This window comes from Schistocerca nitens, chromosome 2 (genome assembly GCF_023898315.1).
Source record: "Schistocerca nitens isolate TAMUIC-IGC-003100 chromosome 2, iqSchNite1.1, whole genome shotgun sequence".
Lineage (NCBI taxonomy): Eukaryota > Metazoa > Arthropoda > Insecta > Orthoptera > Acrididae > Schistocerca > Schistocerca nitens.
Genome location: NC_064615.1, coordinates 430961324 through 430986666, shown reverse-complemented (window position 1 = coordinate 430986666; position 25343 = coordinate 430961324). Strand labels below are relative to the sequence as shown.

Genomic DNA, 25343 nt, shown 5'->3' with positions numbered 1-25343 from the left:
AAGGAGATTTATAGAAAAGTGTAATAGGTTTCTAGTAAATTAAAAGAGTCACTAAAGACTTATTCTAACAAATATATATTTCTCAAGACTCAACACCTTTTACTTTTTGAATAAGGTGCTACTAAATTCTCTCCGTATGTCTTCGTTTCTTATATACCGTAGAATATTTGCACTAATTTTAGTCACAGTATTCTGAAGCTTCTCTTTCAGTGTGCCCGAGTTTCCGTTACGCATTAACCGTTTAGACAACCATTGTATTAGTGAGACTACCTACGTTTCATTTCTTGTACAGTATTGGAAATCAGTGTAAAGGCATGGATATCTGCAAAATAATTAACATTGTCGGCTGGATAAGTTGTTCACAATGTATACGCGATAGTCTAAATTCCAGTATATCGACAAATGCAACGAAATGATACTGCATATGATGTAAGCAGCACAGTATATAACAAAACTTCAACTATTAAGGTGGCAGAGAGTGGAACTCTGTATAAAGACAGCCGGCTCTGTGCGGTGTTAATGTGTGCGTACGTGGCTTTCCTGTATATAGGAAACAGATGTCATTAGCGCCAGTGCGTGTTGAGTACATAAACCACGATCGACACAGTGCCGCGAGGAAAACAACATGTGATGAAAAAGCGTAAATCATTACGTACAAGAAAATGAGACTCTCTAATAATCAAATCGCTCAGCAATTGAACTGTTCATTGCAGTGATTAATAATCTCGTTAAACTGGATGCACTATATGGACAGAACGGAAAATGTGGGCAAAGGAGAAAATTATCTGAGGCATAGGAAGGACTACTTTTGCTCAAAGCAAGGGCCACAAACCATTATTCTTCTGAACTTAATGCTGATTTACAGTTGCCGGTAATTGCCATGTGACAAAAACCTTGCATTCAAGAAACAACTGCAGAAACCCTGTCTGACACTCAAATGTAAGCAGCGTACATTGGAGTTTGCTGAAAAACATACGCGACAGATCTCAGAATGGGATAAAGCGATTATCAGTGATGAAAGGAAGTCTAATTTAAATGAGCCGCATAGATTTCAATATCATTGTCATGATCCGACAAAAGAGCTACAGCTAAGGATGAACAGAAATTTAGGGTAAAGTTAAGTCAGGCATTTATTAGTTGAACACTGAGATGCTAAAGACACAATTGATTAGAATCTGTGAGGACCTAGGTGACGAAAGTTTAACATTTCAAGAAGATAATGCAGCTGTGCATGTTCCTGCTACAACAAAAAAGTGGTTAGAAAATAAAGATATTGATGTCTTGTTCTTGCCTGCACGTAACCCGGATCTTAACCCCGTGGAAAACCTTTGGGGAGTATTTTCATGATGTGTTGTTCGCAATAGATGGCAATTTGAGTCCGTATGTGAGCTGAAAAGAGGATACGAGAAGAGTGGGCGACAATTTCCCTGCAAGAACAATAAACCCTAACAAAATCAATGGCAAAGAGAATTTTTATGGTAATTAGGAAAAACGGAGGTTAGATAAAGTGCTAACAAGGCAATAACACAACAGGACAGTGCGTGCCTGTACACCCATTCCCATACAGAAAATGCAAACGCTATATTTTATTTTTGTGTTATGAAAGGAACAATGTAATTCCACCATGATTATTAATTTCTTATATGAGTCCACTACTTTCACAGTTAATTCGATAAATGTATGCTTCAGACATTGCACTATTAGTTTCGTGAAACCCTGCATTTACAGTGATTTCCACTACTGTACTGTTCAACCGGATGGGCAGGTAATCTTGTTAGTCTTAAGTGCTATGTTTCACCTTCATATACTAATCACCTGATGACAGCTACAATCGATGTCATTCTTACCGTCAACTCCAACGAATACGCCCTCTCTGGCCTCGTCAGAGATGCCAACCCAGGCCCACCACAGTCCGTTCTCCTTGGCGAATATCTGGTTCAGTCCGTCGACAGCGTTACGGTCTGGCGGGATCGCCAGCCGAGATCCATCAGCCTCGCAGGCCTTCTTGGCCGCCCACCACGTCTTGAACGTGCGGTAGAGCTTCACCAGCCCGTAACCAGGCACGAACTGGTAACCTCGCGGGATGTCCCACACTTTGGCTGCAACACAAGTCACATTCCACATTCCGATAGGTTATCCATAGTTGTTCTACTACCTATGAAGTGTGTTTTCCGCTATATCGTTGTGTACCATTCTGTTACAAGTTCTGCTGCCTCTCTTTATTATCTGCTTGGTGTCTACAGTAAGTTCTGTAGCACAGTTTCCAATCACTTCGAAAATGACATTTAATCTTCTATTAATTAACAGAAAAGTACAAAATACCAAAGAAGATTACAAATCTTGTAAAAGTTACACTTGAAGTCTCGAAAGAGAAAGCGAAAAAGCAAGATGGACATTCCATGTCTTTCGTCATAAAAACAGGTGTCATGCACGGAGATGGAATATCACCACTCTTGTTCAAGATAACATTACAGGATGCACTCGGTATAGCGTACAAAGCAGAAGAGGGACTTAGCAGATAATATAACATTAATCACGGGAAGTCTAGATGACCTTAAAATACGACAAGAAAACAATTCAGAAAAGCATGGTAAGTGGGATTAAAGACAAATGACGAGGAAACAAAATGGCTCTCCAAATGGCTCTGAGCACTATGGGACTTAACATCTGAGCTCATCAGTGCCCTAGACTTAGAACTACGTAAACCTAACTAACCTAAGGACATCACACACATCCATGCCCGAGGCAGGATTCGAACATGCGAGCGCAGCAGCCGCGTGGTTCCGGACTGAAGCGCCTAAAACCGCCGGCGAAATAACAGGAAATGACGTCACAAAACTCGTGCAGCTCCACATCAGCGCTAGCGAACTCGTTTCGTGTGAGGACGGCTGTAGGAACACACGATAATTCCCGGTCGGTGTTACAGTCTAGAGAAGGAGCGCGTAATAGAGACCGCTATTAAGCGTCTCCGATATTTTCTACTATGTATGTTGTTGTGACACATGACGTTGTGGAAATTCTTACTAGAATCATCTACTTCAAAAAATATTTGTCAAAATGATATTATTTTTAACAGATATGCTAAAGCGGTAAACATCACCGAAGCCTTAGGAGACTAAGCCCTTTATTTTATTTTCCGTTGCTTCTTTGACTATTCATGTTGGTGTGTAGAATATATGAGTCTGGCGACATACCATCTGACTTTCGGAAAAGCATCATCCACACAATTCCAAAGACGTTAAGAGCTGACAAGTGCGAGAATTATCGCACAATCAGCTTAACAGCTCATGCATCGAAGCTGCATACAAGAATAATATACAGAAGAATGGAAAAGAAAATTGAGAATGCGTTAGGTGACGATCAGTTTAGCTTTAGGAAAAGTAAAGGGACGAGAGAGGCAATTCTGACGTTACGGCTAATAATGGAAGCAAGGCTAAAGAAAAATCAAGACACTTTCTTAGGATTTGTCGACCTGAAAAAAGCGTTCGACAATATAAAATGGTGCAAGCTGTTCGAGATTCTGAAAAAAGTAGGGGTAAGCTATAAGGAGAGACTGATCATATACAATATGTACAACAACCAAGAGGGAATAATAAGAGTGGACGATCAAGAACGAAGTGCTCGTATTAAGAAGGGTGTAAGACAAGGCTGTAGCCTTTCGCCCCTACTCTTCAATCTGTACATCGAGGAAGCAATGATGGAAATAAAAGAAAGGTTCAGGAGTGGAATTAAAATACAAGGTGAAAGGATATCAATGATACGATTCGCTGATGACATTGCTATCCTGAGTGAAAGTGAAGAAGAATTAAATGATCTGCTGAACGGAATGGACAGTCTAATGAGTACACAGTATGGTTTGAGAGTAAATCGGAGAAAGACCAAGGTAATGAGAAGTAATAGAAATGAGAACAGCGAGAAACTTAACATAAGGATTGATGGTCACGAAGTCAACGAAGTTAAGGAATTCTGCTACCTAGGCAGTAAAATAACCAATGACGGACGGAGCAAGGAGGACATCAAAAGCAGACTCGCTGTGGCGAAAAAGGCATTTCTGGCAAAGAGAAGTCTACTAATATCAAATACCGGCCTTAATTTGAGGAAGAAATTTCTGAGGATGTACGTCTGGAGTACAGCATTGTATGGTAGTGAAACATGGACTGTGGGAAAACCGGAACAGAAGAGAATCGAAGCATTTCAGATGTGGTGCTATAGACGAATGTTGAAAATTAGGTGGACTGAGAAGGTAAGGAATGAGGAGGTTCTATGCAGAATCGGAGAGGAAAGTAATATGTGGACAACACTGATAGGAGAAGGGACAGGATGATAGGACATCTGCTAAGACATGAGGGAATGACTTCCATGGTACTAGAGGGAGCTGTAGAGGGCAAAAACTGTAGAGGAGGACAGAGATTGGAATACGTCAAGCCAATAATTGAGGACGTAGGTTGCAAGTGCTACTCTGAGATGAAGAGGTTAGCACAGGAAAGGAATTCGTGACGGGCCGCATCAAACCAGTCAGTAGACAACCAGAAAAAAAAAGAAAGATATCTCGAGTTCTATACAAAATCGTCTGCTGGGCTTAGAAGTTCGGTTATTTAAGCGCCAGGGCGTAGTACACCAAAGAACCATTAGATGGTGCTGTTAATTTAATTAAGACTAACTCAGTGTTAGAAATATTTTCGGGAGTTAAGTCAGTGGCAAGAATTAAGTGCCGCAATCTTATCTTACTTGATAAGGATACGGAAACACCAAACGTGTCCGTGAGTTGTAACTAATGGCCCCCCACGTCATACAGCCTGGGTTGCTTTGTGTCGCAGGTGAATGCATTCTGGAATAAGCAGTTTACCAGGTCTACGCCATGCACATGTACGTCCACCAATCGCATATAGATAGATCCTATACTGAACACAGGGCGTCATTCCACTCTTCACTCAGTTCTTTCATGACACTAACGCAGCCATCGTTTGGGGGTCGTGTTGTCACTGATAGCCGGCCAGAGGGATATCTGATGAAAATTCTGCTGCCAGAAGACAGTTCCCAGAGATCAGAATTTCCTTCCCGGATGACGTTCGGTCGCCCGCCGCAGCTCGCATTACGAGTACGTGTCGATCTGGCGTCTGTACTGCACAGATGTCCATCACCTGCTCTAGAGGCGTGGGAATGTGCCACATACCACTTTTGAAAGCATTACGCGTCACCGATGCATTGTGCCCAACATGTGAAGCAATCCTCCTACACGTCCACCCAACTTCCCGCAGGTCCACAATGCTGTACCGTTCAAGTTGCTGCAGCTGTTCAACAGGAGTATGTACTCGTCCGTGGAGCATATGTGTACCCTAAACAGAAAAAATGCAAACACTGTTCACCTCTAAACTCAGCACCGTTGCTGCCTACAGAATCGAAATTGATGGTGCACAGACAGGTGTCCTGAGCGCCGACGACTACGACAAATGAATATCTAACACAACATCACTCAGTACGTAGGTATTATACCGTGATGCCACTGAATTCAGTCCTTTAGGGTATTGCATTATTTTTCGTCAGTATATTATCAGATAAAAAGACTGTAAATGATCATACACCGAACTAAAGCCGCGCGGGGTAGCCGCATGGTCCGGGGCCTTTCCACGGTTCGCGCGGCTTCCCCCGTCGGGGGTTCGATTACTCCCTCGGGCATGGGTGTGTGCGTGTGTGTGTGTGTGTGTGTGTGTGTGTGTGTGTGTGTGTGTGTGTGTGTGTGTGTGTGTTCCTTAGTGTAAGTTAGTTTAAGTAGTGTGTAAGCCCAGGGACCGATGACCTCAGCAGTTTGGTCCCATAGGAATTTACCACAAATTTCCAATTTTCCGAACTACAATACATTACAGCGTGCTGGATTTACATTGCAGACAGTTCCCCACTGTGATTCGAAATACGACACCTTTCTTGCAAGAGAAGAATCATACTCACATTGTTGGCACGAAACTCCAGGCGTCGGAGCCTGAAAATAGGCAAAAATGGGCTCCATTATAACCCAGTCAAATGTCCAGAAAAATAGTTTTTGTGTTATGATATTACAATTAGTTAAAGCATTTTTGATATTTTTCATAACCAATGGAAACATGTACAGATTTACTAGTTTACAATGAAATGAAATTGTTAATAGATCTGGTACACAGATTTCAAAATTCATATTCAATCAATTAACTGTGCCTGATGGTAAGCAAGCCCTGTAAGAGAATCTTATTGATATTTTCACTACAGTGTTTTGAACGGTTAACGATAATGACTATCTGCTGTACGCTTTGTCCCAAGTTAGCCACTTATCAGTGATAGTACACGTCCCCCAGTCAAAAAGACGATGTGTGAAGCAACGCAGGTTGTTCTCACTTAATTCATTCCGGTACTCATTATTTTTCCTTTCCTGGTAATACTTACTTGCTTTGAATATTGCGCTCCGTTCACACATCAATAAACAAATAAATTGCAACTCGGAGACCGCCTGTTTGTTCTACACACACTGTTCTGCATACACTGAGGGGGCAATAGCCATACGATAGCGACAGACACATACAAAATCGCTGTGGTATCGCGTACAGGAGGTATCAAAGGGCACTGCAATGGCGGAGATGTCATTTGTACTCAGGTGATTTATGTGAAAATGTTTCCAGTGTGATTGATTATGGCCACGACGGTAGTTGGAGCTAGAGCATAGAACATTCCATTTTGGAAATCGTCATCGAATTCAATATTCCGATATCCACAGTGTCAAGAGTGTGCCACGAATGTCAAATTTCAGGCATTATCTCTCACCAATGACAAAGCAGTGGGCGACGGCCTACTTAACTACCGAGAGCAGCAGCGTTTACGTAGTGTTGTCAGCGCTAAAAGACAAGCAACACTGCTTGAAATAAGCGCACAAATCAGTGTGGGACGTACGATGATCGTATCCGCTAGGACAGTGCGGCTAAATTTGACGTAAATGGGCTAACAGTACGGCAACGCCTGCGGAGCCTCTCCTGGGTTCGTGATCATATCTGCCGGACCCCGGACCTCTGGAAGACGTGACATGGTCAGATGAGTACCGACGTCAGTTGGAAAGAGATGATGGTAGAATTCGACTGTGGGGCGGACCCCACGAATCCACGGACCCATTTTGTCAACAGGGCACTGTGCAAGCTATGGGCTGTGTTTACACTGAATGGACAATTCATTTTGGTAGGATAAGAGTCATAAAATTATTATAAATTTAATTTTAGTTTTTATGTTTCTCGCAGAGTAGGTTTGGTTTATGAAGAACAAATTTGTTTGCTTAAATAGTAAAACTATAATAACCTTATTAGAGAATAAATAATAAAATATAGTTCAAAAGTGTTCTCTCTAACGGTTAATAATCTAATTATTCATCCTAAATCTCTAATTGAAGTATATGCTAGAAGGTGTCGTAGTGATGTTTGATTTAAACCTATGGTTCAGTTTAAAACAGATCATTGGCTGGAAATGGTTATGATCGCGTACTTGGAGGCTATTTTAAGTCAAACCACGATCGAATTTTTATTTATGACGATGCGCCGTTTCACCAGGCTCCCGATTGGTTAAAAGAACATTCTTGACAGTTGGAGGAAATGATTTGACTATTTCCAACGACTTATCGAGTCCACGCCACGTCTAGTTGCTGCACTAAGGCTGGCAAAATCACGTCTGACACGATATTTTCAGATATCCCATGACCTTTGTTACCTCACTGTAAATCGTGAAAGTTCTACACCTGCACTCGAACTGACGCTATGAGTTCTGTCAACAGCATTCTAGCATAAGAGCGGCCTCAGTATGTCGTTTTATCTGTTCCTAAATAGACTGCGAGCAAATGACTGCTGGAGAGACATACCATACCACCTGTCCCGTGTTACAGTCATCCTTACGTCATCGACATGTTTAACGGCGTTCACAAGTCCACCTGAGGTGCTGTCTCTACACTTGTCACGTGAGTCGAAGCCACCGTCCTCGTACGGGATGAGGCAGCTAACGTTGACGTGTACGCAGACGAGAAATCCAACTTAAGACACAGTACTGGCTGGCGCCACACGAGACGTGTCAGTTAACACGATCTGCGACTGTAGCGCTCTCCAGCGGTAGCTCTGGCCCGCAAAGAACACATCTTATTTTTCGAAAATGGACTCCCGTAAAATTACATCACCTGTTAAATGATAGAAAGGACTATCCAAATTCAAAAAATCTAAATGCTGTTGCATTAATGATAAGATTGATGTACTATATAAGGGAAGCGAATTAGTAATGGGCGAATCTATTGTTCAGTCATTACCCCCGCCCCCCCCCCCCCTCCCCCACACACACACACACATCTATCTCCAGTTTAGTGTCTGTATTATTTGCGGGTGACACGTGTTAATTGAAGTGGCACCATTTACAATTTTTTTACGCACTAGCTAATAGCAAATGGAGGTAGCAAAGGACAATTTAAGTGTTCAGAAACGTAAAAAAAAACCAGAAAGTGGAAGAGAGCGGTTTGTTGAAGTAATGAATCTAAAATGCACGATCTCAACATGCTAAAATGGAAAACGGGTACTTGTCAAATACAACGCAGAAGCTCTTACACAATCCTCACAAGAAGAGCTTACAGTAATTTGGAAGGACATGGAAGCGAAGCAAAGAAACTTAAAGCTAATTGTTGTAGAGAACAGTTCCAAACTGACAGTTGTTGGTTGGTTGATTTGGGGGAAGGGGAAGAAACAGAGAGGTCACCGGTCCTGTCGGATTAGGGAACGATGGGGAAGGAAATTGCGCGTGCCCTTTCAGAGGAACCCCTCCAGCATTTGTCTGAATCGATTTATTGAAATCACGGGAAACCTAAATCAGGATTCCCAGAGGCGGATTTGAACGGTCGTCCTCCAGAATGCGAGTCCACTGACAGTGGAGTGGTTGAGACGAAGATAAATAATACAAGCCAAATGGTTGCAGATATGATCCCACAAGTTTTCGGAGGATAAATGGATTTGAGGCCAATGACACAACTGATAACAATGCGGTCCTTTCAAGCAACATCGATGACGATGACAACTCCGAAGATTTTAATGAAACTAATGAAGGTGGAAGTTTATCCCACAGTCGTAAAACTCAGCTTGTTTGGAACTTATCAGAAATAATGAAAAAAAGCAGAGAACATGCGGTTATAGTAAAGAACAGGAAGTTTTTGAAAAAAGGAAGACGAACTTCATTCGTTAAAAGTGCGTTTAATACGAGAGGAATAAAATGCAGAAATAATGGTGATTGAAAGAATTATATTTAGAAGAACAGCATAGCTTCAATATGAAAATTAACGAAAAACTTCAAGAGTGGAATGGAATAAACTTCAGGTTCCAGTCCTTCATGCAAGTGCTCGAGCAATTTAGGAATCTGTATATGAATATGTTTTATATACATAAATGTACAAAACGTATTTAATATGCTTGACTTCGTCCAATGGTTAATACGCTATTTTTCTCACATTACATAATATTTGTCGTAATTTCACAATTATTTCAGGATCAGTACAATTAATTTTTGTCATTACCACAATCTAATATTTATTCATATTAGCAAGATTATAAAAGAGACATCTTGTTTTTCTTAGAACTAGTCAAGACATCTATGCTGTATTACTCTGTGTACAGAAGTAAGAAATATTTGAAAATGTTAATCCTCTAGTTGAAGAAAAGAAAGAAAAAACAGAGGAACGTAACTGAATGTTGTACGTAAATAAAACGTGTCATATTTCACTGTAGTAGTGAGAATACAGTCCTTTACTTATTGATTTTAGAAGGAAAAGTATTCACACTAATTTGTTATTTTACTAGCACATTGGATGCAACTTTAATTAAAATAATTAAGGAGAGTATGAATGGGCTATCCAACTAATGTCAAATTTGTTAATTTCATTACCCATTTCCTCTGAAACTACTTCATGGAACTTAGTTAAAATTTTTGCATGTTACTTATACAGGCTTGATGTACTAACTCCTCTGGTTTGGTTGAAGTATATTCTTGGAGTACCCCTTTTTGTTACATTTTTCCTTAAATTTACTGGGAATATACTTGCAACCGCTACATTCCAGAAGTGTAGTATCACAAGGATTATAAATTAGCTGTAAACAAATAAAAAGTCTATCTTCTATAGTATCTTAGAAAATAGGGCATTTGTCTCGAACATTTTGTTTTCCAGAAATTGCAGCTAGAAATTGATTTAAATGAAAGCAAACATTTTAATAGAAACTACATTTAAAACACGGAAGCACTGTAATCTTCGTCATCTTCTACATTCTCTGAATGCATACTTTTCCTCCCCTTCAAAGAACATGCGTCCTTGGATGTTTTTCGGGATTGCAGTTCAGCTTTTTCGACTCACTCATAGCCCAGTTCCTCCAGTATGGTTTGCGTATTCCAACCAGTCTTCACTCCCAGCTCCTCCAACACCGTCAGTCTACCAGTATTACCATTACTGAAAGTGAGGGCAGCATCATGCACATCAGGCTTCGATGTATGGAACCCGCAAATACATTATTAGGTACTATTGTCTAAACGACATTGTTGAATGATTCAGTCACATTTTGCGTTTTCCCTGTCAGGCATTTCTTCAGTGGACTAAATTGGCCAAATCTCTATAAACTGGTAACGAGTATCTAAAGTTACAGCTGATTAAGCTTGTTTATATTTAGGCCACTCGCATGAAAGAAACTTGTGGATCGCCTTGTCATCTGTTGATATTTTATGGAAGAAAGTTGGCTACATAGCCTCTTTCATACCATTTACGTTACTTTAGTCGCTTCTTATGGATTGACCAAAGTATTCTGAGAGTTGATTGATGGTATTATCTCGCAGACTACTCCTAATCGTCTTTCCGTCATTCAGCGGTGTCTTCAAAAGATAAGGTCGTCGTTATACCAAGAATATTCATATCAACAAACTAGACAATAATCACAAGTGTTACATCAGGTAGCCGGCCGGAGTGGCCGAGGGGTTCTAGGCGCTAAAGCCTGGAACCGCGCGACCGCTACGGTCGCAGGTTCGAATGCTGCCTCGGGCATGTATGTGTGTGATGTCCTTAGGTTAGTTAGGTTTAAATAGTTCTAAGTTCTAGGGGACTCATGACCTCCCATAGTGCTCAGAGCCATTTGTTACATCAGGCCTTCCAGTGTAGTAGCACGGTTGTTCCACTAGAATTTATATCATACCGCAGACTCCTGGATGCTATGATTCTTGAGAGATAAATTTTTCACTGAGAAATAGTTTAAGAAATGTTCTATGCAACTGACAAAATTAAAGACTACATTTAATATACTTCCACTCAACCAAATTTAATAAATTGTACATAAAATTAATCATCAAATTCCAAATAATGTTTCTGCAGTAAAACAAATTAAATTTTTACCAAAATGGGCATTTATACTCCCCTTAAGTATAATAGACCTTTTGACAGCATGGCCTGAAGTATCTGCTTCTGGGTGAAATGCATATTGGTAGGTGTCATTCACCTCCACAGCAGCAGGGTGAAACAAATCTTCAATTTCTATCAAATCGTTTTGCAGAGCTGCAGCAGCCACAATAACATTCCCACATTTTTGTTGTTAATATCACATTGTTTTATGAGAATCTCCTAAACAACGATGGTACGCTCTATTACATATCTGGTTGTAATATGGGGTCTATTTTAGCACCCTACGGCTCCTTTTTGGGGTTCAGAAACAGAAGTCACATGGTGGCAGGAGGGAGCATATCCGCTATCTCCAACTAGCAACCCATTATACTGTCCATTTTCAAAATCTGCAGCAACTCTACCAACACCTCAAATGCGTGCATCATGCGTGGAACCCGACTTACCATGTTGAAAATCTTCATATTGCTATCACAGATGATTGGTGTGTAAAAAAAAAAAATTCTTGCGGTATCTGTAAATTTATGCTTGTGCTCCCGAAGGACAAGGTATAGTGTCCAAAATTAAAATAATAAACCACTATTTCCGTGCTCTGTGTCTAATTCACGATATAATTATTCAAACTGTCAACAGATATCCGTACGATCCTGTTGTCCACGGAAAATGGCATACCGTTCGACGGACAACCACGCCAACGATGACCTCACGAGACCTATCAAATGGAATAGTGTTTGCCGGATAGTCCCACATCCATAATCGCTGTGTACACAGTCACAGACTGTGCGGTATGGCACAGAGAAGACGCCAACCAGACTCTTAGCATTGGAGGGCCATAGGAATAATGGAAATAGGAGAGTCGCAAACTGATATGGCCCGATGGATTCATGTGACTCGTTTTGTTGTTTCTAGGAGTGGAGAGATCTAAACTGTATCCCGAAGACCCGGGCAGGGACGACCACGTGTCACATCAAAACGAGACGACCATTATTTGGCTGTAAGGGCCCTGGTGCAGCACAGTAACTGGCATCTGAGCTCGCAGCTTTCACTGGACGTGTTGTATCGAGGCAAACAGTGTACAGAAGGCTTCAGCAGAGTGACCTTTATTGTTGGAGACCTGCAGTATGTGTACCTCTGATGCGACTTCACAAAAGGGAACGTCTACAGTGGAGTCGTCAAAATGCCAACTTGACGGTCTATCAGTAGACCTATGTTCTTTTCACAGACGAGTCCTGAATTGTTCTGGAAAGTAATGGTGGGCAGATTCGCCCCTGGTTGGAAAGTGGAACACGATTTCGGGGCCCGGACATTGTGGAAAGAGACGGGTCTAGTGAAGCAGGGGATACAACCCGTCGGCTTTGACCAATGACGTCATACATTAGTCGTAGATAGTAATGTCTTCACTTCGAGGCATAGATAATAAAGCAGTTCTGTGTTCCAGATAAGCGCTATCATCGTACATTAAAATAATTATTCGTAATGATATTGAGGTAATTTGGAATATTAGTTTGTTATTGTAGAACAATTTTTAGTGTCTTATTTTCGTTTATAGGAATGGATTTGTCTGTTTCTGGGTATGACATTTTCGTTACTGCCTGTCTAGGCGAGCTTCGGTTATTAATCGATATTTCCGTGTGATAAATTCACTTTACCATTAGCTTCTTTCACTGTATTTCACTATTTTGACATATTTCACTGTTTTTTCCCACCAATATGTGTATTTTCGTGTTGTGAAGTATGTAATAGAAATTTCTCGGCTGTCGATCTTCTTTCGTTTCCCAGCACTAGTATCGGTACGACATTTTCGAATGTGTACTTGCTATATTACAGTCGAAACCCCTGACACAACTACAACTTGTATCCCGTCCTTCACTTCGCCTTTACACTGACACTATATATGTCAATTGGCGAGCAAGATACAAATGTTGCTCGTAGCTCAAGTAACGAATGGGATACTAGCAGCGTCCAAGGCAACAAGAAAACTGTACACCATAGTGAAGTACGGGATACAAATTGTACATGTGCAGTCTTCTTGTCTCCGTGTAGTTCAATTGAGGTACAGGTTGCAAATGTAACTTAAGTCTATTTCCACCTTTTCGTTACCAGTGTACATATATAGAGATCAACGGAAGTCTGGTATACATACACTCCTGGAAATTTAAATAAGAACACCGTGAATTCATTGTCCCAGGAAGCGGAAACTTTATTGACACATTCCTGGGGTCAGATACATCACATGATCACACTGACAGAATCACAGGCACATAGACACAGGCAACAGAGCATGCACAATGTCGGTACTAGTACAGTGTATATCCACCTTTCGCAGCAATGCAGGCTGCTATTCTCCCATGGAGACGATCGTAGAGATGCTGGATGTAGTCCTGTGGAACGGCTTGCCATGCCATTTCCACCTGGCGCCTCAGTTGGACCAGCGTTCGTGCTGGACGTGCAGACCGCGTGAGACGACGCTTCATCCAGTCCCAAACATGCTCAATGGGGGACAGATCCGGAGATCTTGCTGGCCAGGGTAGTTGACTTACACCTTCTAGAGCACGTTGGGTGGCACGGGATACATGCGGACGTGCATTGTCCTGTTGGAACAGCAAGTTCCCTTGCCGGTCTAGGAATGGTAGAACGATGGGTTCGATGACGGTTTGGATGTACCGTGCACTATTCAGTGTCCCCTCGACGAACACCAGTGGTGTACGGCCAGTGTAGGAGATCGCTCCCCACACCATGATGCCGGGTGTTGGCCCTGTGTGCCTCGGTCGTATGCAGTCCTGATTGTGGCGCTCACCTGCACGGCGCCAAACACGCATACGACCATCATTGGCACCAAGGCAGAAGCGACTCTCATCGCTGAAGACGACACGTCTCCATTCGTCCCTCCATTCACGCCTGTCGCGACACCACTGGAGGCGGGCTGCACGATGTTGGGGCGTGAGCGGAAGACGGCCTAACGGTGTGCGGGACCGTAGCCCAGCTTCATGGAGACGGTTGCGAATGGTCCTCGCCGATACCCCAGGAGCAACAGTGTCCCTAATTTGCTGGGAAGTGGCGGTGCGGTCCCCTACGGCATTGCGTAGGATCCTACGGTCTTGGCGTGCATCCGTGCGTCGCTGCGGTCCGGTCCCAGGTCGACGGGCACGTGCACCTTCCGCCGACCACTGGCGACAACATCGATGTACTGTGGAGACCTCACGCCCCACGTGTTGAGCAATTCGGCGGTACGTCCACCCGGCCTCCCGCATGCCCACTATACGCCCTCGCTCAAAGTCCGTCAACTGCACATACGGTTCACGTCCACGCCGTCGCGGCATGCTACCAGTGTTAAAGACTGCGATGGAGCTCCGTATGCCACGGCAAACTGGCTGACACTGACGGCGGCGGTGCACAAATGCTGCGCAGCTAGCGCCATTCGACGGCCAACACCGCGGTTCCTGGTGTGTCCGCTGTGCCGTGCGTGTGATCATTGCTTGTACAGCCCTCTCGCAGTGTCGGGAGCAAGTATGGTGGGTCTGACACACCGGTGTCAATGTGTTCTTTTTTCCATTTCCAGGAGTGTATGTTACATACGTAGGTCCTTCTGTCATCAGTAGTACTGCTATGTACGTAAGAAAAGACTGTTAGTAATAGCGGAGACGAAATAAACAACACATCTACAATTTGTATCCTGGGTTCCACTTAGGGTTTACTGGAGGGAGGATACATCGTTCAAGTGAAGAACAGGACAGTAATGCTAGTGAAAACGAAGAAATCGACTTACGACAAACTCCTATTCCGTACTGTACACTTCGATTGAGCTTTTAATTTGTATCCGGTGTTTCATTTACGGTTTAGTGAAGCAGGGGATACATAGTTCAAGTGAACAACAGGACAGCAATGCTAGTTGAAACTAAGAAATCGACGTACGCTGAACTTGTATCCCGTACTGCACTTAAGCAATACAGTTCGAAAGAGTTTCGAGATACAACTGACATACATGTAACGTGATGTATTCTTTGCTAGTAATATATTTCATTCATTTCTTTCCATTGCATTTCTCGGAGAAATACTAAGATACTAACACGCGATATCGTTGACGTGAAAATACTACTGGCTCTTATATATGTGAAGTACAGTTTTTCTCTCTTGCATTCCTTTGTTACTGAACATTCTACTCAGCTCTTTCATCTTTGTAATACATGCTCTCTGGCCAATTCTGACGTCATTGGTCAAAGTCGACGGGTTGTATCCCCTGCTAAACTAGACCCAAAGGGACTGATATCATGGAGGAGGGACAGGGATTATGTTGACCACTCGAATGGCTCTTCATGAGATTGTTCGGGTGAATCGCCAAGGTTTAACCGCTGTCAGGTATCATTGGAGAGGTCTTGGGACATCAAGCGCGGTTGTTGCAAGGTTCTGTGGGACCAGACGTCGTACTCATGGACAATAATGCGCGACGTCATAGACCACGGGTAGTTGACGTTTCCGCGGAAACGGAAGATGTTACATACATGGCGTGGCCTGCTCGCTCTCCCGATTTGAACCACGTAGAGCATGTCACGGATGCACTACGGAGATCGGCTGCATCACGTCAGCATCCACCAACCATTCTCCAAGAGTTGTGAGCAGCTCTGCTGAAAGAAGGGGCGTTATTGTCTCACATAGGATTGATGTCATCATTCACAGCATGCCCCTTCTTTGTCAGGCCTGTATTGATGCCAGAGGTGGTCACACTCCATACTGAGCACACTAACCAGTGATCGGAATGTGTGTGAAAATCCGTTGGTTGGAAGAAACGAAGAATATTTTCATTCACTGTTATGTAAGTTGCAGTTGGTTACGTTCTGTATTCTTTACGCTGTTTCTACTTTACTATCATCTGTTTAAATTATTTTGTGGCAAAATAAACGTAACTATGGAAAATATCCGTTTGTTGCTTTAATTTTGCACACCAGTGTATGGTCACAATGAGCTACGGGAATCCACCACTGCCATAGAATTCCCTTCTGTTTCTGATATATTTTCTTTGTTCTGTCGCATTGACATATGCAGTGGCTCTAAGTCAATTAAACTGTTTATTACAGCGTTAAAAGCTTTTCCAGTAGTAGTACGATGGATGTTAATAAGATCACCTGCTACAAATTCGATAAGTACCAGTGAGAAATATTCGCAGTCCCCAAAGAAGTTGCAGCTTAGGAGACAAGGCATGGTTACTGTCAGTATTATGCTACGGTAACAGCTCCAGTTCACCAAGAAGCGACTCAAAATATGCCCTACTGAACCTGGCCAGCATTTTGAAATCGTTGTCGGTATACACCGCAAATGCGTCTCTTCCCTCCAATAAAACCCTAATTCTTGGGAAGTCTAGCTCTTCCTCCATTACCATATATTCTTCGTAGTACAGGTAATCCATAGAATTCGGTATTTAACATGCAGAAACCGAAGAATACACCTTATTCTCTATCTTTACTTCTACAACTGCTTAGGGGTAGATTTTGGTCTTATTTCCTCCATAAGGTACTAACGTAGCAGCGTATTCTTTGATGGTGCTTTCCATCACTTACAGAATAAATAGATTTACTTTGTGAGTAAAAGAAAAATTTACTCCTATAGTAATTTACTCTTTTAATTCAGTACCCTCGACTGTCCTTGTCTCTTAGTAATTTTTTACTTTAGTTTCACTGAGTGCTGGCTGGTGCTGATCACCCGTAGAAAACTGTGAAAAATGAAAAATGTCGGATACAGTAAGTCGCAAACGGATTTTTGTACCTTGCCTCCCCCCTCCCCCCCCCCCCCCCAACTAACTGCACTGCGCTGAAGCTCGACTACATTTCGCCTTGTATTTTATGTTACGATCTTCTGAAGGCTTTCGTCGCCGATATCTTATTGGTGGCATTTCATTATAAAAATCCTACCAAGAACGACGTGTTTTTGACAAAACTTCAGTGTGCCCTTGGCTTAAAACGGCGTACTTTTAAAACACGAAAATAATTAAATATGAAACTGCATCCCTCTCTCTCCCCGCCCCAACCTACTCCTTACCACCACCCAGTAGCATCTCCCATCATGCAGTGCTCCTGCTACCAGAGACTAGTCTTGTGCGTGTGAGTTGCGTTTGCTATATATATATATATATATATATATATATATATATATATATATATATATATATATATATATATATATATATATTGAAAGGTGGCTACACTGAGCCACAGCGCCAGAGATCGCGCCAGAGAGTATTATTCATCCGCCTCCACTGGCAGTGCTTATTGAGAAGTAGCGGTGTGCAGTTCTTGTCGAGAAGTCGTGGTGGAGAGTGCTTGTCGAGATGTTGTAGTAGGGAGTGCTTGTTCCATGTTTTATGCAGTTGTTTGATGGGCTAGACAGCAGATGTTGTTCTAATGGAGATATTGTAATGATTAGAGTGCTTTTCATCAATATATATGAAGGTAACAAAACTCGCTTTTTTTCTCATTATTTCAATGTCTTGAATAATGCGTCAATACAGGTTCAGTCAACAAAGCATCTGTCTTGTGTTCTTGGATTAGAGTGTAATTCTGGTTTTCTTGCGTAATTATGGTATTGCAATTTTTTTTAATTATTTCAGTATAAATGATATTTAAAATTTCTTGTCTTATTGAAGAAGAGCCGTGCCAGGTGTGTACGTTGAATCACACTTCCACACACAGAACAGCTACACTTGTGCTTTGTTGGCTTCGTAGGTTTTATAGTTGCTGGGGACTTAATTAATTAATTGCATTAACGGAAATTTTCATTTTATTCTTTGTTGTTGTTTTATGCAGTCAGATTGCGTACTAAAACTAGTCAGGGCCAACCGTTTACGACACTTCGTAATCGGACAGACAGCTACGAAAAAATTAAAAAGTATTTGCATTTTTTAAATAATTAAGCCCCCATGCACGTGGCGACCGCTGCTTCGGATCGTCCCTTGGAATTCTTCTGATTGTAGAAATAGTAGACAGTAGTATTGTTGTAGTAATTTGTAGTTTAGTAATTGTAGTCTATATTGCATGTGTAGATTTGGTAATTGGGATTCTTCTAATGGTATTTTGCTAAATTTAATTTCTGTTGTCTTGTCTATGGGTTTGACAATTTAGTGCAATTATTTCAATTGTTCAATTAATCGTGTTTGAGAGAAGCATTTCGTGTGAATGGTATTGTTGGAGACAAAGAGTCATTGTGTGTAATTTTCATATAGTGACGAGTTTTGTATATTTTGTAAATGATTACGCGATCAATGAAAAAGGCAAAAATGATGGATAGTCAGAATGACGAAATTGTTGACATGGCGAACTCGCCAACACAGGAGAACAGTATGATGAATAATGAAGTGGAAAACAATTTGCCGGCCGAAGTGGCCGTGCGGTTAAAGGCGCTGCAGTCTGGAACCGCAAGACCGCTACGGTCGCAGGTTCGAATCCTGCCTCGGGCATGGATGTTTGTGATGTCCTTAGGTTAGTTAGGTTTAACTAGTTCTAAGTTCTAGGGGACTAATGACCTCAGCAGTTGAGTCCCATAGTGCTCAGAGCCATTTGAACCATTTTTTTTGAAAACAATTTAATAAGTCGGGAAAATAGTCCGGAACCTTTTCAAAATTTTTCTCATTCAGAAAATTCACAGAATACGAGATTAACGATAGAAGATTCTGAAATAATATCGAACACAGATAGCTTTACAGCTATGACGAAAGAAGCTGGTTTTGCGGGAAATGTTAGGGGTGAAAAGAATTTCGAATCAATTAACATGGAGCAGTTGATGGGTGCTATATTACATTTGGGATCACAGTTACGATCTGAATTAAAAACAGATAGGGGAACAATGGAAACACGGTTAGACTTACTGGGATCACAGTTAGGATCTGAATTAAAAACAATGGAAACACGGTTAGACTCACAAATAGGAACAATTAGAACTGAGATGGGAACAATGGAAACACGGTTAGACTTACGAATAGGGATATGTTTCAAAAATATGAAGGATGAATTAAAGAAAGAAATCAGAGAAGAAGTACAACCGATTTTGAATGCTCACAATAATAGATTAATTGCAGTAGAGATTAGACAAAGGGAACAGGATAGAGAACAGGAAGAAAGAGATCGCGTGATAGTACAAAAATTTTCAGAGCTAAATTTACAATGTGCACACGATAAGGAAGAAATATTTGAGAGAATCGAGGAATCCGTACCAAATGACAGAATAAATAATCTAACGCAACAATATGAACAGTTAACTACCAAATGTGTCAATACTGAAACGCGAGTCGCGACACTTACGGAAGACGTAAATAAACAGAAAGAAAAAATAGGTGACTTATCGGAAAGAGTTGAGGAGATTTCAGATAAATTGACAAATCTTAGTTTACATGGGGACAGAGATTCGGATGATACAGCTCCATTGCCATTTGCGGAAACTGAAGAGTACCAGAACATAAATAAACATGTTGAAAATCAGGGAAAATTTAATGAACGCGTTAAAAGGGAAGTTGAGGCATTACGGAAGCAAGTCAAACAAACTGAAGGCGAAATCGTAGGAAAAGACAGTAGAAGAAACTTAGAATCACAGATAGCAGAGGGGTTTGAAGAAAGTAATTTATTTCATTTACGAGAAGCAACAAGAGAGCGCCAGGGACGCGAACTTGACAATAATCAACATTGGGACTGGGACAGACGCGGTAGGTCTTTGTCGCCACGAGGCGAAAACTTTGACTATAAACACTTTTTGACTGTTCGGAAATTTAAGATCTTTCGCAATTCTAAGAATGACATACATCCATGTTCATGGTTAGATCAATTTATGTACGCACTTCCGCCAAATTTGCCACTAAGTCACAAACTGAAATTTATGTGCAGCTATTAAAGTCCTCAGGGGATTCACTACACTAAGTGAATATGTACCGTAGCATGCATAGGGCTCCGAGCTGTAGTGGTGCTATTTCCCTTTTAGTTTTCTGCACCGCTGCCTACTCTTTTACTATTCTTTGCATCTGTCAAAACAACTCTTCGACTATCAGTCTATCTAGACAGTAGGTAAAAAGTAACCGGATATGACGATTTTACCCAAAAGAGATTTCGGAAATTACCGTTTGGACTTACTGTACCTTCAGCAGCATTCATACGTAGCTTAAACAAAATTTTACCTGTTTATCTTCGTGACAATATTACATCAATGTTGACGATATTCTTATTGCTAAACGTTCTTGGAGTGAGCACAACAAAATTTTGGATTCATTATTACGTATTTTTGCAAGAGTTGGCATTACAGTGAACTTGGAAAAATCAGAATTTGGTCGTTCTCAGGTGAAATTTCTTGGTCATATTATTTCTACAGAAGGTATTCTTCCTGATCCAGAGAAACTAGACGCTATTCGTAATTACGCTGTTCCTACCACAAAACGTGATGTTCGTAGTTTCCTTGATGTCTGTAATTTTCTTAGACGCATTGTTAGATTGGACAATTTGGCCACACCCCGTTTTTGCGAACTATCTGGAAAGTTCTTTTTAAACGAAAATCGGTCGACAACCCTGTTTGGTTAGTTTGTATTCCTGATGAGTGGGTTAATAAATTGATGTGGTACACACATTTCAGTTATGCACACTTTGGTCCCAGAAAATGCTAACATAAATTACGAGAAAATTGCTACTTCACTAATATGGAAAAACGTATTCGATCTGTTCTTGCCAAATTCAAATTATGTCAAAAGGCTAAGCCGCCAACTATTTCTCACAGAGCACCGTTGTTTCCTATCATTCCAGCGAAATTAAAGGAGATGGCTGCAGTCGATTTGTTCGGTCCAGTGGTTCGTTCTACTAATGGTTTTGCGTACATTTTGGTAGCAGTGGAATTGACATCAAAATATGTGTGTTTTACACCTTTACGTAAAGCAACAGCTCGTTCAGTATCTAATGCTTTCATCAAACATTTTCTTAAAGAAGTTAGTCATGTTGATAAGGTTATATCAGATAATGGATCACAGTTTCGCTCTAAAATTATGCTTCGTACTCTACGGTGTCGTAAAATTAAACCAATTTTCATTTCACTTTTTCACCCTCAATCTAACGCTTCAGAGAGATGGATGAAGGAAATCAATAAACTGTGTCGTCTTTATTGTCATCAGAATCACAGAATGTGGGATCAGTATCTTCATATTTTTCAAAACATTCTGAATGAACTCCCTAATGATTCAACTTCCTTACCGCCTCTATTGATATTAAAAAATAAAGCACCATCAAATCGCATTTCTGAAATAGTTCCTTTTCCACCTACACGGAAACTGCGGCATTCTGAAGTTGTCACCATGGCTCTACAAAATATTGCATTTGCGGCTGCTAGAAGAGAGAAATCAGCTAAACGTCCTGGTCGTTTAAAAACTTTGTCAGTTGGTCAAAAGGTATTAATTAAGTCTCACCGATTGTCTCACAAAGGAAAAGGCTTGTGTCGCAAATTTTTTCTGCTTTATAACGGTCCATATAGGATTCGCAAAATTATTCATGATAACACTATTGAAGTAGAAACTCTTAAATCTCGGCGCTCTAAGGGAATACATCACATATCTAACGTTAAAGTTTTTGTGGAATGCCATACTTTTGAGAAAGTAACAGTTGTACGTAAACACACGGAGAATGCAAGGATACCGCGCCGTGTTCCGGCGGCGGCAGATACTCAAAGCAACAGTCAAGTCTGCGCGCCGCACAAGGCAGTCGTTGACCGCAAACAATTACTTCCTACGTCACGCGCCTACAGCTGATCGAGCGCTCAGTGCGAATGCACTGACAGCCGTAAACAAGTACACAGTCTAAATTCTCCGAATAAATTCAGTATAAAGCTATGGTGACTTGATAAATTATGTTATTAACGTTCAGTATTTTTCAGGATATGGTTGTGTAAAAAATTTAAGACCTTCAGGTAAATACTGTGTGTGTCCGACGATAAGAGGACTAGCTATCGAGAAAATTTCAGGAAGAATGTAATTTCGAAGAAGAAACTAATACACTAAAAAGGTAACTGTTAATTGAGTTTATTTTTCAGGTAACATATTTCCACTTAGGTACGTACTTTAAACGTAATTTGCTGCTCCCAATTACGTGATTCATACTTTGTGCTAAATTTCATGTTCTATGAATTTACTTGTGAAGCGACGTGCTTGCATACGTTAACTGATTTTGACGATGATTGATTAATGAACAGGGTTGTTAATTATGTATATTATGCATCGCTTGGCTGCACTGCTTTTTCACTGATGTCATATTTATCAATTATGTGCCTGCTGTGCTTATTTATTTAAATTATAATTGTCACCTGATTAGTTGTGCTGATATGGTTATGTATGTAGGTTACACTTTGTGATTCATCTGCTTGCGCCTTCATGTTTACTTATTAAGATTACATATGAACATTTATTTGCTTATGCTGATATGATGCTAATGACCTGTTTTTTATGTAAGATATATATTTGCTGCTTTGCGTATGGATTGCATATTTACACATTTCTGTTTTGTTGTCATAACTAGTCTTCAATTTAGAATATAGCAATGCTGATGTGTAGTGTACGAACATAGAGTTTAGGTTACACTATGGTATTATAGATTGTTCGCTTGGCAGAGCGTCGTGATAGGAATTGTGCTGCATCCACTTGTTGACATTCTGTTCTCTACTGGTATATTTACCCGCTATTGCATGTTTTGCTTATGGTCAGTGCTTTATATTTTAAGATAAGTAAATGAACTGCTATAATTCGACGAACGACATTAGTACAAGAAACTTCATAGAAGTTACATGAGCGGGAGGTTTTATGGAAGCTGTATAAATTTATGCTAATAGGAAGGAAGCTAACGACATGACATACCAACACTAGGTTTAGACCATTGACAGTTATTACACTGCATTCTTCGTGAGCAATTGAAATAGGAAGTGACACTTGACACAAGAAATACTCCACATGTTTGCTTCTGTCTGCCATGATTCTTGAAGTGGTGTACACACTGTGAAATATTATGATCGTTCACACTTCGTACTCGTACTTAATTACTGAGAGTTATTCGAACTAAAGTCTGTTAGAGGTCATGTATGCATTTCTTTTATTTAATGATGGACAAGGTAACCAAAATGTATCTTATAATTCATAATGAGTAGAAGATTTGGGTCAGATGGATTACACAGAGGTTGTGTGTGGACACTATGTCTTCGGATGGCATGGGATGATGAATTGAAGTTTGCACTAGGATTTTATCTGTACTTGTTCGAGAAGACTGACTAGAGGAAAGAGTTGTTATGGAAGTGAAATGATATTGGCGATAAGGTTTATATGTGTCGACTTATTGAAGAAGTATTATTGACGTATTGAGATTGTGTGAAGCTGATGATTATTGGAGTTTTGGTGGACAAGAGGTAAGGTAAATGGTATTGATGATAAGGTTTATATGTATCGACGTAAGAGGTATTATTGAAGTATTAAGAATATGTGATGCTAATGAGTATTGGAGTTTTGGTGGATAAGAGGTAAAGTAAGTGAGGAGCATTTTTTTTTTTTTGTTGGTTTATATGGAACAAGGAGGATGAAGATAGCAGACTAGAACACTCAAGTAGAAGGAAGATTGTCTACACACGCACTTTGTTAAATCAATAAGCAGTACATACTTTTTTTGAGAGAGGAAGCATTTGCATATCTTGGCACACTGACAGTTGTTCAGCAACCGTACATTTTGATCTGGCTTGGCAAACATTGGTCTTGACATGATGACTATGACGTTGACTAACTATTATTGACTGTTATACATTGCTGCCACTACTACTTGATACACATGATGAACATAAAATTTTGACAGAATTGCATTTACACAGTTAACACTATTCAATTACACTGTAGCACTAAATGTGGATGAAAGATGAGTGAGTGTGTTTTGTGTGTTTTCCTTTTATAATCCCAGATAATTGGTACCAACCTATCTCCTAAATATTATTTTACTTGTTTGTTGTGGCTTGCACTGACACCCATAAATATTATAGGTTTACTGGTATTTGTGTATTTGTAATATTTAATATGACAATTATCTGATATCATTTGTGTGTTTATTATGATTGGTATGTTTAGTGTAAGAGCATTGATAATAATTTTGTAAAAGCAATTATGTGTGCATTCAAACTATTGTTCATGACTGAACTGTCTCATTAGTGATAGTGAATATTATGGACTGTTATCTGCACTTGTTCAACATAATGGGTGCCACTTAGAAATGTTAATTTCTGCTGATGAACTGTGTGATTAGTGATAGTGAATATTATGGACTGTTACTTGCACTTTTTCTACATGATTGGTGCCACTAGGACATGTTTAATTTCTGCTGATAAACTCTGATAAACAGTGTGATTAGTGATAGTGAATATTATGGACTGCTGTCTGCACCTGCTCAACATTGCTGGGTGCCACTGATGGACTGTTTCTACTGAAATGGTGTCACTTGTTGCTGTAGCACCTGTTCAACATTGCTGGGTGCCACTAATGGAACTGTTTCTACTGAGATAATGTCACTTGTTGGTGTCTGCACCTACTCAACTTTGCTGGGTGCCACTAATGGACTGCTTCTACTGAGATAATGTCACTTGTTGGTGTCTGCACCTATTCAGCATTGCTGGGTGCCACTAATGGAACTGCTTCTGCTGAATAATGTCACTTGTTTGGTGTGTGCACCTGCTCAACATTTCTGGGTGTCACTAATGTACTGCTTCTACTGAGATAATGTCACTTGTTGGTGTCTGCACCTACTCAACTTTGCTGGGTGCCACTAATGGAACTGTTTCTGCTGAATGATGTCACTTATTGCTGTCTGCACCTGTTCAACATTACTGGGTGCCACTGATGGACTGCTTCTACTGATATAATGTCACTTGATGGTGTCTGCACCTACTCAACTTTGCTGGGTGCCACTAATGG

The 25343-nt window shown here is 40.8% G+C and overlaps 1 protein-coding gene across 4 annotated transcripts in view; it reads right to left on the bottom strand.

Moving 5' to 3' along the window:
- Positions 1-25343, bottom strand: part of LOC126236298 (macrophage mannose receptor 1-like) — a 74133-nt gene that overhangs the window by 21460 nt on the left and 27330 nt on the right. For all 4 annotated transcript variants that reach the window (XM_049945492.1, XM_049945493.1, XM_049945491.1 and 1 more), the window contains exons 3-4: positions 5947-5977; positions 1848-2099 (exon numbers count right to left, since the gene is read on the bottom strand). In XM_049945492.1, the coding sequence (XP_049801449.1) occupies positions 1848-2099; positions 5947-5977 (283 nt within the window). The remainder of the gene's footprint in view (positions 1-1847; positions 2100-5946; positions 5978-25343) is intronic.